This window comes from Camellia sinensis, unplaced genomic scaffold (assembly GCF_055761805.1).
Source record: "Camellia sinensis isolate YWXY unplaced genomic scaffold, ASM5576180v1 Unanchor3, whole genome shotgun sequence".
NCBI classification, from domain to species: Eukaryota; Viridiplantae; Streptophyta; class Magnoliopsida; order Ericales; family Theaceae; genus Camellia; species Camellia sinensis.
Window position 1 is genome coordinate 19,553,776 of NW_028129178.1, and position 12,155 is coordinate 19,565,930.

Genomic DNA, 12,155 nt, shown 5'->3' on the forward strand with positions numbered 1-12,155 from the left:
TCACAACATATTATGCATGCTTAGAAAGTTGGAAGATAAAATCATATCATATACATGGAAAATTTTACAATGTAAAAAATTATGATTTTTTATGATGAACGTTATAATTGTTTGTGATGTGTATTATGATATTTTGTAATAAAGTTATAAATAGCGAATTTATGATATGCACCATAAAATTAAGAATGATAATGTTATGATATTTTGTGATTTTTGTTATGACACTTTGAGATTTTGTTATGACATTTTTCAGTGAAAAAAAAATTATGACTTTTGTAGTGAAAAAGTTATGATATTTTGGGTTTAAGATATGAAATTTTGTGAAAAAATTATGAAAAATATACCATATGCACCTTTTTGAAGGCGCACATTGTAACATCTCTCCATATACATATATTAGAGAGAGAGAGAGAGAACGTTGATATATATATATATATATATATCAATGAAATATTTTATTGAAATTATTCAAATCCTTCGTGGCTTTTTATGTGGCATGCCTAATCCTTCTTTTTTTTTTTTAAATATTACAAGTCCTACACATAGATATGACACTTATTATATAGTACATAAATAAGGGAATCCAGCTCTTGGAAATACAGAGAATTTGGATACACAATGATTCAAGCATCTTTTGCGCCATCTGACAATGTCAATTGTAAATGGGTTTGCTAGCCATTAATCTGCTGCCGCACCAATTTGTTTTAGGTTGGGTTTAGATTTATCATTTTGATAGAAATTTGCATAGGAAGAGGAAAAAGTAAGAAATAAAGAAAAAACTTGAATTCATATTTTTCTTACCTTTACTTTTCTCTTCACAAATCTCTACCCAAATGTTAAATCCAAACACAATCTGCTTAAAATAAAATACATGCTCAATTTTATATAAAAAAGATACCGTTAAAGGGTGCAACATTTTTGAGTGGGAAGCAATTGCCCCCTACCAATAGTAGCACTTCCTACTCAGCAGCATCATACCAAAAGTAAAACAAATCAAAGAAAAAAAATATTAAAAATGATACAGACCCCCACAAACACCCCGCCCCTACAACCCCCACACACGTGTCAGAGAGATAGGAAAAGAAAAAAAAACAAAAAAACAAAAACACACATGACCAATCACAATCATCGGGGGTCATGGGATCTCCCAAAATGGAGGTCCCAAGTATTTTCCAAAAAAATATATTCAGTACTACTTGAGAATGATGTCGTATAAACTAGCTAGCTAAAAGTAGCAAAAAAGGTGACAGAAAAGTTAGCAAAACTCACTTGTCTCACTGCTTACTGATAAAATACAATATAAGTAAATCAAACAAAACTTTGTGTCCCAATCAGATTAGATTAACTAGATAAATCTTTTTCTACCATTTCACTCTGTCAAGAGTTACAATATTAGTAAATGCAGAAATATGAAATGGTCTTAAGGGGGTCAATACAGGTGTCTGTTTGTACACATTTCTAAGTGGAAGAGAAAAAAGGTGGCAATTCTCTCATCCAGCCCTCGTGACTTCAACTATAAATATGTGATTTCATATGTGAGCTTCCCATCCCCAAAATCTTTCCCTTATTCATCATCTTCTGAGATAATAGATCTTATTAAGAATAAGAAATGGGTTTTGCAGCTAAGAGCTGTTGCTCTCTTCTCTTTGTCATGGTGCTTTTGCCTCTAGTTTGTTACTCCCAGGATGCTTATGTGTGCTCTAGAGCAACCTATTATGGTAGCCCTGATTGCATAGGGACTCCAAGTATGTGTTCTCTCCTATATATATACACATGGTACTGATGTATATGTGTATCAACAAATATATATATATATATATATGTATGTACATTTCTACATTGATGATTTATCTACAATGATTAAAATGTGTTTAATGATGTTAAATTAGCTGGAGCCTGTGGGTTTGGTGAATATGGAAAAACCGTCTATGATGGAGGCGTGAGTGGGGTTTCTAGGCTGTACAGGAATGGAACTGGCTGTGGTGCATGCTATCAGGTAATTCAATTAAAAAACAACTTAATATTTTTGAGTTTATTTGAGCTTGAAAGTAACAAAGAATGAAGTGTTGGACACTTCTAAAAGTATATTTGGAAGGATATGCATAAATACTGTTAAGGATATGCATAAATACTGTTAGGTTCCCACGTAAAATTTCAAAAAAACAAATAAATATTTGATTGTGAGGCTTGTGACTATGTTAAAGTGCAACAACTTTAAGCTATATACCTTTCTTGAAGGCAAGAAATAGGCAGCCAATTGAAGTTGTTTCAGAACAAATAAAAAAAGTAGCTCCCTTATTTTTGTGTCTACAATGGAAGTTATTTGTTTATTGACAACTACAGGTTAGGTGCAAAGTACCACAACTTTGCACTGAAGATGGAGTGAGGGTAGTGGTGACAGACTATGGTGAAGGGGACAAGACTGACTTCATCCTAAGCACTCGCGCCTACTCAAGATTGGCTCGTCCCAACGCAGCCTTGGATTTGTTTGCCTATGGCGTGGTTGACATAGAATACCGGAGAATTCCTTGCCAGTATCCAGGTTACAACCTCATGGTCAAGGTTCATGAGCACAGCAGGTTCCCTCAGTACCTAGCCTTAGTCATGTTGTACCAAGCTGGCCAAAGCGACATCACCGCCGCAGAAGTGTGGCAGGTACAGTCTTCTATAAACAAATTTGGTGAACTGGGTATTGTAAACAAGTTGTCTTTGTGTACATATCATTTAAGGGCAACCTAGTGACGAGGCTCTTGCTAAAGCAGGGTCTGGAAAGTCTAATAGTCATATATTTTCTTGATGCAGGCAGATTGCCAGCAATGGAGGGGTATGCGAAAGGCCTACGGTGCAGTATGGGACATGGCTAACCCACCAGCAGGGGCACTTAACTTCAGGGTCCAAGTAAGTGGCAGTGCAGGGTTGAAGTGGGTGCAGCTGAGTAGTGTGATTCCTAGTGAATGGAAAGCTGGGGCTGTTTATGACACAACAATTCAGCTTACTTAAGCCCTATGAAACTCCTAATCCCAATGAAGACAAGTATATCTCAGTATGCGAAGTAGGAGCTGCTTATTAATTATTTCCTAGTAGTTTTGATTAAGTGATTAAAGTTATGTTTGTCTACGGTGTTAGAGCTAGTGCTCTTCACCTTTCTCAAAAAAGAATCGGATTGTGTACTATGTTTATTTCACATGCAAATAATGCAGCTAAAAGAGTGTGGACCCAACTAACTCTCAACCCTATCCAAACTCTTGGTGATACTCTGAACACTACGATTTTATGGTTAAAAAATAAGAGTTAACAACCTCTTAAATAAAAAGTTTCAAAGGCCAGCTCACAATCAAGCTAATTTGCAAAAGAAACTAAACAAAACGCCGATCTTATGTAAGAGTAAAGGGTATTGATATTGCAAGCAATTTGTCACTCCTAAGTAACCATCACATTAAACAAATACGAGAAACATAAAGTTGCAATGCAGAAACACTACAAAAAAAAAAGTCACTTATGTCATAACTCTTCCACAAAATTCACATGTACAAATTCCAAATCATGCAAAATCAGCAAAACATGAAAAAAGAGCCATCATTCCAAACTATAGAAGGTTACCAGTTTAGCGCTTCAGAATTTTTTCCCCAAAATCACTAATTCAGCATGTGTTATCAGAAAACAACATGACTACTTGAGAAACCACAATCAAAAAACTGATGTACAGACTAACGTTTGAGCTGCCACTACCTCAGAATATGATACGAACGAAACTATTTTAACCTTCTTTCAATTCTCCTTTTGTCTGCTTCCATTAAAAGCAAGGCTTGCCCATCTAAACAAGAACCGTAAGCAAATCCCTGAAAATTAAGGGATGAGATGTAAAGTTTTTGCATTCATGAATTAGATTCTATATTACTTTAAGCATGAAGAAAATTTTATGATTTGTGAGGGCAGCCAGTTCAAGCAAATAGAGCTGAAGTTATTTCTGTACCACACCCCCCCCAGAGGTTTACGCCACTTTGTGAATTGGCTAGAAGTAATATCATTTTATATCTATAAAGTATGATCATAAATAAAAACCAGTGACAACATGATTTTGGGAAACCATCATAACGATAATGACATAATTAGATAACTGTTCAAGGTGTCTACATCAAGAAAACATTATCACAAATGAGAGACATAAAAATGCTGGAAAAAAGACCCTCAAAGTTACAACATGCAAAAATCAAGACATAATATGTTTTAGTTTGATTGAAATAACTAATAATTTCAGAAACAAGAAAGAGGAAGATGATGCACACAGCCAAGCCCCATGGCAAAGATACAGTGCTGCAGGAGTACAGTAGCCTGTAGCCAGTGACAAACTCAGCCAAGGTTGCCTCCAACCCAAATGACAATTTGAAGGTGCAAAGTATTGAGTTACAAGTAACTCAATCACAGCTCACATACATACCAACAAGCACAAGGAGATATTGTAAAACATTGTATATTGTAATCTGTTAAGGTCCTGCAATCTTTGTTTATGTAACTTTATGTCATCTTGAAAAGTTTAGTAGTGTTGGGGTGTGTTTCAGTTCATGAAAATGATATTTGTCTGTATGTGTGCATCCATATCTTCTTGTTTCTGTTGGGGCATCCCAAGTACATGCTGAAACTAATTCAATATACAGTCTAGCACAGAGAGTAGATAATAAATCAAGTTCCACAACAAAGTAGTCAACGAGAACTTACATTAAGACACACGGAATTTCTAATTCTGGAAAACCCCAAACTTTGTTCCCTGCATCAATACATCCTGCCAGTGCACTCTGCAGCACCACAATAGCAGCTCTTCATCTTAATATTTCCATTCAAATCTCGAACCTGATCGACGAAGTAATTATAGTGGTAAGTCAGCTCCTTCAAGGGAGGAATGTTTTCTGCAGCAAAGAGCATTATGTGGGGTTTACTCTTGTCCTCGTGATCATAGAGGACATTCTGAGCATAAAGGTTAGGGGAACAACTATGGTTGATGAACCTCCCCACATTCCCACACTGCGCTGCATCGATTGTGAAACACTCATCCTCCACAACTTCACTAGAACTTAACTGTACAACAGGCTTGAGAGTCAAAAGTCCACCAATGAGAAAACAATCACTGACATTGTGTCCAATATCAAACAAGTATTCATCATTTTGTCTTTTTTCAGCTTCCTTGTCTTCAAGAAGCTCCCCAATATACTCGCATATAAAACTTCCTGAAGGAATAGAAGTTAGGGATCTAACACCCCAGCCCCTTGACTTCGTTTTGAAGATTTCAAGCTGTATTTTCATGCCATGCTGACTGACTTTATTGTAGCAAGAAGGAGGGCATTTGCAAGAAGGACCACACTCATATACAAGAGGCTTTGCGTCAACGATAGACCCATTGCAGTCGTATGGAATCTTTCCTCCATTATTGAACATACATGAGCATTTTTTAGAGTCCAAGCATCCACTGATACAATCACAACCCTTGGGAGCAGTAGGGCACCAATCAGGATATTTCATCTCAGTTATATAATTGAATTTGGGTGGTCTCTTATTGTCTACGGTGTTAACAGCACAAATGGGAAATAACTCATTCCCTCCTGATATATCACCAACACAAAGACCCTCCCGAATTTTAGATCTTATTGATTTCTTCACTTCTTTCCAAGCAAGCTTTGGTTGGCCTGGAATTCTCTTCAACTCGAACTTAAAAACCAGCTTACCATGTGGCCCTACATCACGCATGTATCTCTCCACTGTATACAAGCCATCATAAGTATATGTCAGAACAATCTTGGCTCTTGCATCCAAGGTAGATAATTTTGTCTCTTTAGAACCACGGATTACCCGAACAGGATTCTTTGCTGATATACTATTTTTCAGAGCCAAGTTTCCTCTTTCAAGTTTCTGGTCTTCAGGTTGTTGTTTATCCCGACCAGTTATATTTCCTCCATGACCAGAGTATATTAAAACATCAGGGTTGTCCAAATCATCTGCATAACCACCTGAGGCAACAATGCTTGTTGCAATGATCATTCCACCATCTTTCATGTAATCAATACCAGCCTGATAGAGACGATGAATGCCAACAAGAGCAAGCTCCACCCTGTATTGAAACTCATCACCTACATCGACTCCCGGCACTGATCCTATTATCTGTTTGCCTGTGTTAACTTCTTTTCCTTTAGCTCTGATAATCTGTGCTGCTTTCAGATCAGGCCTTCTGCTCAAGTATCCTTGTTTCTTCAAATTTGCTTCTTCTCCTTGCAAGAGCTTCCTACAAATAGCTTGGAATAGACGTTGTGTTTCCCTCACTTTGTTACGCACATTACCATGACTCGAGCTATCAGGACCAAAAGGAGGCAGGATCACCTGAAAATCATGTGGTCTCTGACCTGCAGGAGAATCTTCATCTTGCTCACATATGGAAAAATCTCCCTTATCCTTGACAACCTGTGCACCTTTATTTTCATATGAAGCGTTTCCAGAAGGAAGCAATTTCTTCTTCATATCCCTCTTTTTGGCATTTGCATCTCGAACATCCCTGTCCAATTCTTCAATGCCAGTCCTTGCTGTCTTTCTCACTAGACTACATTCCTCTTTAGCCCTCACTGTCTCTCTTGACAGCGTACCCTGCACAGCGCCCTCAACTGGAGCAACTGAAGTCTTGTTTCCCAAGACAATTCTCAGGCGCTCTTCCTCAGTCGGACAAATAGCATTCATTCCACAAAAAGGAGGGAATTCACAAATAGCTCTAACCCTTGCCCTAAAATATTTAGCTTTCAGGTTAGTCTCCTTCGAAACATTGCCATCACTAATAGGCCGCTCTGGAGGAAAACATGGTTTTGCACCACTTGATGGAACCTTCCCATCAGCCATAGAAACAATCTCCAAAAACAATTTTGCTTTCTGGTGCACCCGGAAAAAAATATAACAAATGGAAATTAGTGCAGGCAGGCTAATGAATATGGACAGATATGAACGGGAAAGAGAAAATAGACAAAATTCATGAGATGTATCTATACATTAAAGGTACGAGAAGTTGTGAAACTAAACAAATTAGAGTTGAAATGTAACCAACGATAAATTTAGAACACCTAATATGTTAGAAGTTGCAGTTCTGGTCAAGAGAACACAAACTGATTAGAAAGGACACCAATCAACACAAACTGATTTGTGTCTGTGACAGTACTTGAATGGAGAGAGTTCTTGCATACCCATTATTTTTGGTAATAGTGGAAATTTCAAATTTGCCTCGTGGTTTTCCTCTCTTTCATTGAAGGTTTTCCACATAATGTTTGGTGTTCTATGTGGTTATGTATTTTTTCTTGTCTCCTTAATCCATTGTTGCATTTTTCAGTTCACACTTGATCGTGGTTGGAAGCGTATTTTCCTCAGAGCCAGCCAAACCCAGAACCGAACTGATCTTGGTTGGTTCTTAGTTTTAGACCGAAAACCGAAACAACCCAACCCGAGGAAATTCCAGTTGGATCGGATTGGCTCGCACGTCTAATTGTGTTGTATAAAGCTTGACCTATTCATTGTTTTATTTTATTACTATAATGCAAAACAATAGAGACCTATCTAGTATCCACATGAGACTTAGTGATAACCAATAACATTCTATTATATAAAGCATACAACTCATTTGGTGTGAACTTTTGTCATACAATTTTGATTACCAAAAAACTACAACCCTATATTTCGTTCCAAATATTTACTTTTGCCTAGCGGTTATTGTATCGACTAAAAAGTAAAATCAATTGCTACCCACTACACAAACACAGACTCTCTCTTCACTCTTACCCACCCATAATCTCCATATTGACAGTTTCAAGTGCATGCGGTGTGCCCAATTAAACTATAAAACATATAAAATTTTGTAAAAGCTTTTCAAGGATCGGTTCACAGGTTAGTTCGGGTTACCAGTCACCAACCCCACACAGAGCCAAACTAAATTGGCTGAATTTGAAATTTTCTGGCATAAAACTGAACAGAAACCAATGCTAGAACTGTAGAACTAAACCAAACCAACCCATGAAGGCAGGACTGGTTCGGTTCACAGTTTATTTGGTTCTTTTGTGCACCCCTATTTTTCCCAGATGTGAAATAAAACCAATTAGGGTTCAAATGCAACAAAATAAATTACGTTTGGAATTTACCAAACAATAAAAAGATGCCTACCCATTCTAAGAAACAGTTGAAATGCTTTCTAAGGAGACTAAATTACTGTCAGCTAGAGCACCATTTGACATTGACAGCATTCCCAACAATTAAAGACAGAAAATTGATTGTTTGGGTAGGGTTGTAAATGAGTCGAGTGGAGCCAAACAATAAGTTGTTCAAGTTTGACTTGAACTTAAAAATTTTCAAAAATTGTTCTAACTTGACTTGTTTACCTTTGAGCTTTTAATTGAACTGGTAATGAGCTAAGCATGAATAGCTTGGTTTTTGTAGTATATAACTAAGGCATCGTTTGAGAAGTTAGCTATTTTAGTTTTTGGCTATTTTAGTAGGCTAAAATATTTGTGTTTGGAAAGATAGTTAGATTTTTTTAGTTGGATGTGATGTTTATAAGAGAAAAAGTGAAATGGTTATAGGTTCGATGTAACATTTTGTCTTATTGGTTATTTTAGCCTATTTTATCTTTTTGTGGATTTTAGCCCAAAAAGCAAAAATTAGCATTTGCCAAACAAAGCCTAAGCCAAGACGGTTAGTAAGATATTCAAGCTCGACTTAAAGACTTAATGAGTTTTAGAATATATTCCGGATAGAACTGCTTCCGTAAGGAGTCAATCTGAAATGGCATTTGACAAACCGAATACAAGTCGAGCTCAGAGTAGCTTGATTCATATTATGGCCTACGTTTTGGTGGCTAAAAAACGTGCATAAATTATTATTTTTTTAAATGAAAAAGGAAATTTATATATAAAAATTATGATTGCGTTTGGTAGAGTTTTGTAAATATGATTTGAGAGTATGAGTTGTATTTTGAGTTTGTGAGTTGTGGAATTATGATTTGAGTGTAGAAAATTTGTTTGGTTATGCTTTTTTAATAGAGTGTTGAATTGAGTTTTGAATTGAGTGTGGAATTGAGTTTTGAAAGTTTGATTTGACATGTGAAGTAAGAAAATTTGTTTGGTTATAAGTTTTGGAAAGAGTTTTCAAAACTTAATTCAAATTGTTATAACTCATAACAAAACACACTACTTTCGCACTATTGAAAATTCTGATCAACACTCATAACCAAACTCTTTTAAAAATCCAATTAAAAAAATTTATTATTAATAGAAAATAACATTAATCAATTTTTTAATTGAAAATACTATGAAGGAAATAATTTTTTTTCAAAATAAATATTTAAAAAATTTAAATAATCTAAAAAATTTAATAAGTAAAAAATTAAAATAAATATTCAAAAAATCTAAATCATAAAAATTTAAATAATTTAAATATTCAAAAAATTTTAAAAATTTAAAATATTAATATTTTAAATTTAAAAATAACTCTACACTCAAATCGTAACCAAACGCATAAAACAAAACACAATTAAGAAATTATTTTTAAAACTCATAACCAAACACATAACTCGAAATTTCATACTACTTTCACAACTCTACACTCAAATCGTAATCAAATACATAACAAAAAAATTAAAATATTTTAAAATATTTTTATAAAATAGAGTTTGAATTTATTTTTATAAAATATTTTAAAATTTAAAAAATTAAAATCGTAATATTTTGAAATTAAAATATTTAAAAATATTCAAAAAATTAAAAATAAAAAAAATCGTAACATATTTAAATATTAAAATATTTAAAATCTTATCAAAATTAAAATATTGATTTGAATTGAGTTTTGAATTATGTGTTTGGTTATGAGTTTTGAAAAGTAAGGATTATATTTTGAATTGATTTTTGAGAAATGGGTGTAGAATTATGATTTGAAAGCTCAAAACAAACAACACACTCAAATCAATGGGTGAAACTATAATTTGAGAGGCTTACCAAACGGAGCCTATATATATATATATATATATATATTTTTTTTTTAAAAAAAAAAAAGGAAAATGGTGCTGAGAAACAAGTGATTTACGTGGAAACAACAATGGCAAAGAGAACCGAGACAATTCATGCCCAGTATTGATGCATCCTAAGTAAGCGAAGACGCAAATTTAACAATATCCAGTTCCAATCTAACTTGAAATGACTCATAACCCATCAAATAGACCACCAATCAACAATAAACATGAGAAATTAACTGTTTGGAAGCTCAGAAAGTAAAGAAAGCTTAAACTAACGCTAAAAATCAGGTAAACCAAGTAGAAACGCGAAAGAAAACAAGAAATGTAAAGTGATTGAAATTTAACAATATCCAGTTCCAACCTAACTAAAAATGACTCATAACCCATCAGATAGACCTCCAATCAACAATAAACACAAGAAATTAACTGTTTGGCAGACAAGAAAATACTAACGAAAAAAGAAACTGGATGAGAAAGTAAGAAAAAGCTGAAATTAGCACTAAAAATCAACTAATTATGTAGAAACGTGCAAGTAAACGAGAAATGTGAAGTGATTCAAACGAAGATTAAACTTAAAACAAATCACAGTTAGAAGTGTAAAAAAAATGAGGTTTAAATCAACCTGATTTTGAGAAGAAGACCAAGAGATTCTTCGAAGGACTCAATGGTGATTCGTCGGTAGACTTCTGCAGAGAGTTGGGATCGAAAATTTAGGGTTTCTTGGTGGAAAATTTATAAGCGTTTCTGGAAAGAACTCCATGAGAGAGTGAAGGAAAAGTTTATGCTTTATATGGAAAATGGGCGGTGAAAGAAGTTAATTTTCATTTTGGCACGAAATGAAAAAGGGATTATTCTTGAAGCGGTAAGATGTATGCAACTGAAAAACCGTTACGACGTTTCGTACCTTATATTTTTGGTTAAAAATATATTATTTGTCCAAAAGAGAATGTCTATCATTTTAAAATCAATCCACCTATTCATCTATTTAAATGTCATATATTTATACAAGAATGATTCATCCCACTAAAAACATTACCACTAATAGCACTAATGCATTAAAAAAGTAAAAAAAAAAAAAACACAACTCCAAGACCAAAACATCACATCATTAATGGCGGGACCCACTGCCACCTAATTAGTGGGAGCACTAATTAGTGCTCCCAAGCATTTTTCATATTTATATATATATTACATATTAATTTAATTATTTCTTTAAATGTCAATAATCTGTATATGTGTCACTTATCTATTTATGTACTTGATTAATATCATCAATCTATCCACTTGATTATCACCCGTTGTCGCCGACCACCACCACCACTGCCACCATCATCCATTGGTGACATTCAGATGACTTTTCTAGCCAAATTTTCGATAATTCTTCCGACGTCAGTAAATTTTCAATACATATCGTTACCACTAAAAAAGATTAAATCTTAAACCAAATAAAATATGACCCAACAAAAATGAACTTTTTACTAATTAATCCTTTTGTTTACTCACCTTATAATGGTTGTTAACAAATTCATCTCTTCCCTTTCTTTTTCTTTTTCCTTTTCTTTTTTTATAATATTTTTAATATTTTAGGAATGTATCACATATAGCAAAAATTTTAAATGAAAATTAAATAACCTTCTAAACAGAGCTAAAATTTAACTCCTTTTCTTTTTTTATAATATTTTTAGTATTTTAGGAATGTATTACATTTAGCAAAATTTTTAAATGAAAATTAAATTACCTTCTAATTAAGAATTTAGACTGATTGGTTTTAATTAAGAATTTAATTAATTATAAATTATATTTTGTTTAGGACACTCAGCTGGAACTTCTATTGGCTTAATCTTGGATATTTTAGTTAAAAATATATTATTTGTCCAAAAGAGATGTCTATCTTTTTAAAATCTACCCATCTATTTATCTATTTAAATGTCATATATACATATATATATATATATTACATATTAATTTAATTATTTCTTTAAATGCCAATAATCTGTATATGTGTCACTTATCTATTTATATATTTGTTTAATATCATCAATCTATCCACCTGATTATCACCAGTCGCCGCCGACCACCACCACCATCGCCACCGTCAGTCATCGGTGACTTTCAAACGACTTTTCCACCCAAT

General features: G+C 33.9%; 1 protein-coding gene and 1 pseudogene across 2 annotated transcripts; one reads left to right on the forward strand and one right to left on the reverse strand.

The window, feature by feature from the left end:
* Window positions 1–1,371: 1,371 nt before the first annotated feature.
* Window positions 1,372–3,224, forward strand: LOC114321117 (expansin-like B1). Its single transcript, XM_028268261.2, has 4 exons — window positions 1,372–1,745; window positions 1,890–1,996; window positions 2,344–2,655; window positions 2,803–3,224. The coding sequence occupies exons 1-4, from the start codon at window positions 1,610–1,612 to the stop codon at window positions 2,998–3,000; spliced, it is 753 nt and encodes a 250-aa protein (XP_028124062.2). The 5' UTR covers window positions 1,372–1,609; the 3' UTR covers window positions 3,001–3,224.
* A 226-nt stretch (window positions 3,225–3,450) lies between these two features.
* On the reverse strand, window positions 3,451–10,900 carry LOC114321116 (histone-lysine N-methyltransferase, H3 lysine-9 specific SUVH5 pseudogene; annotated as a pseudogene). The gene is made up of 3 exons (XR_014358612.1): window positions 10,644–10,900; window positions 4,717–6,903; window positions 3,451–3,839 (listed from the first exon to the last, which is right to left on the reverse strand). The product of XR_014358612.1 is annotated as a histone-lysine N-methyltransferase, H3 lysine-9 specific SUVH5 pseudogene (transcript).
* Window positions 10,901–12,155: the final 1,255 nt, after the last annotated feature.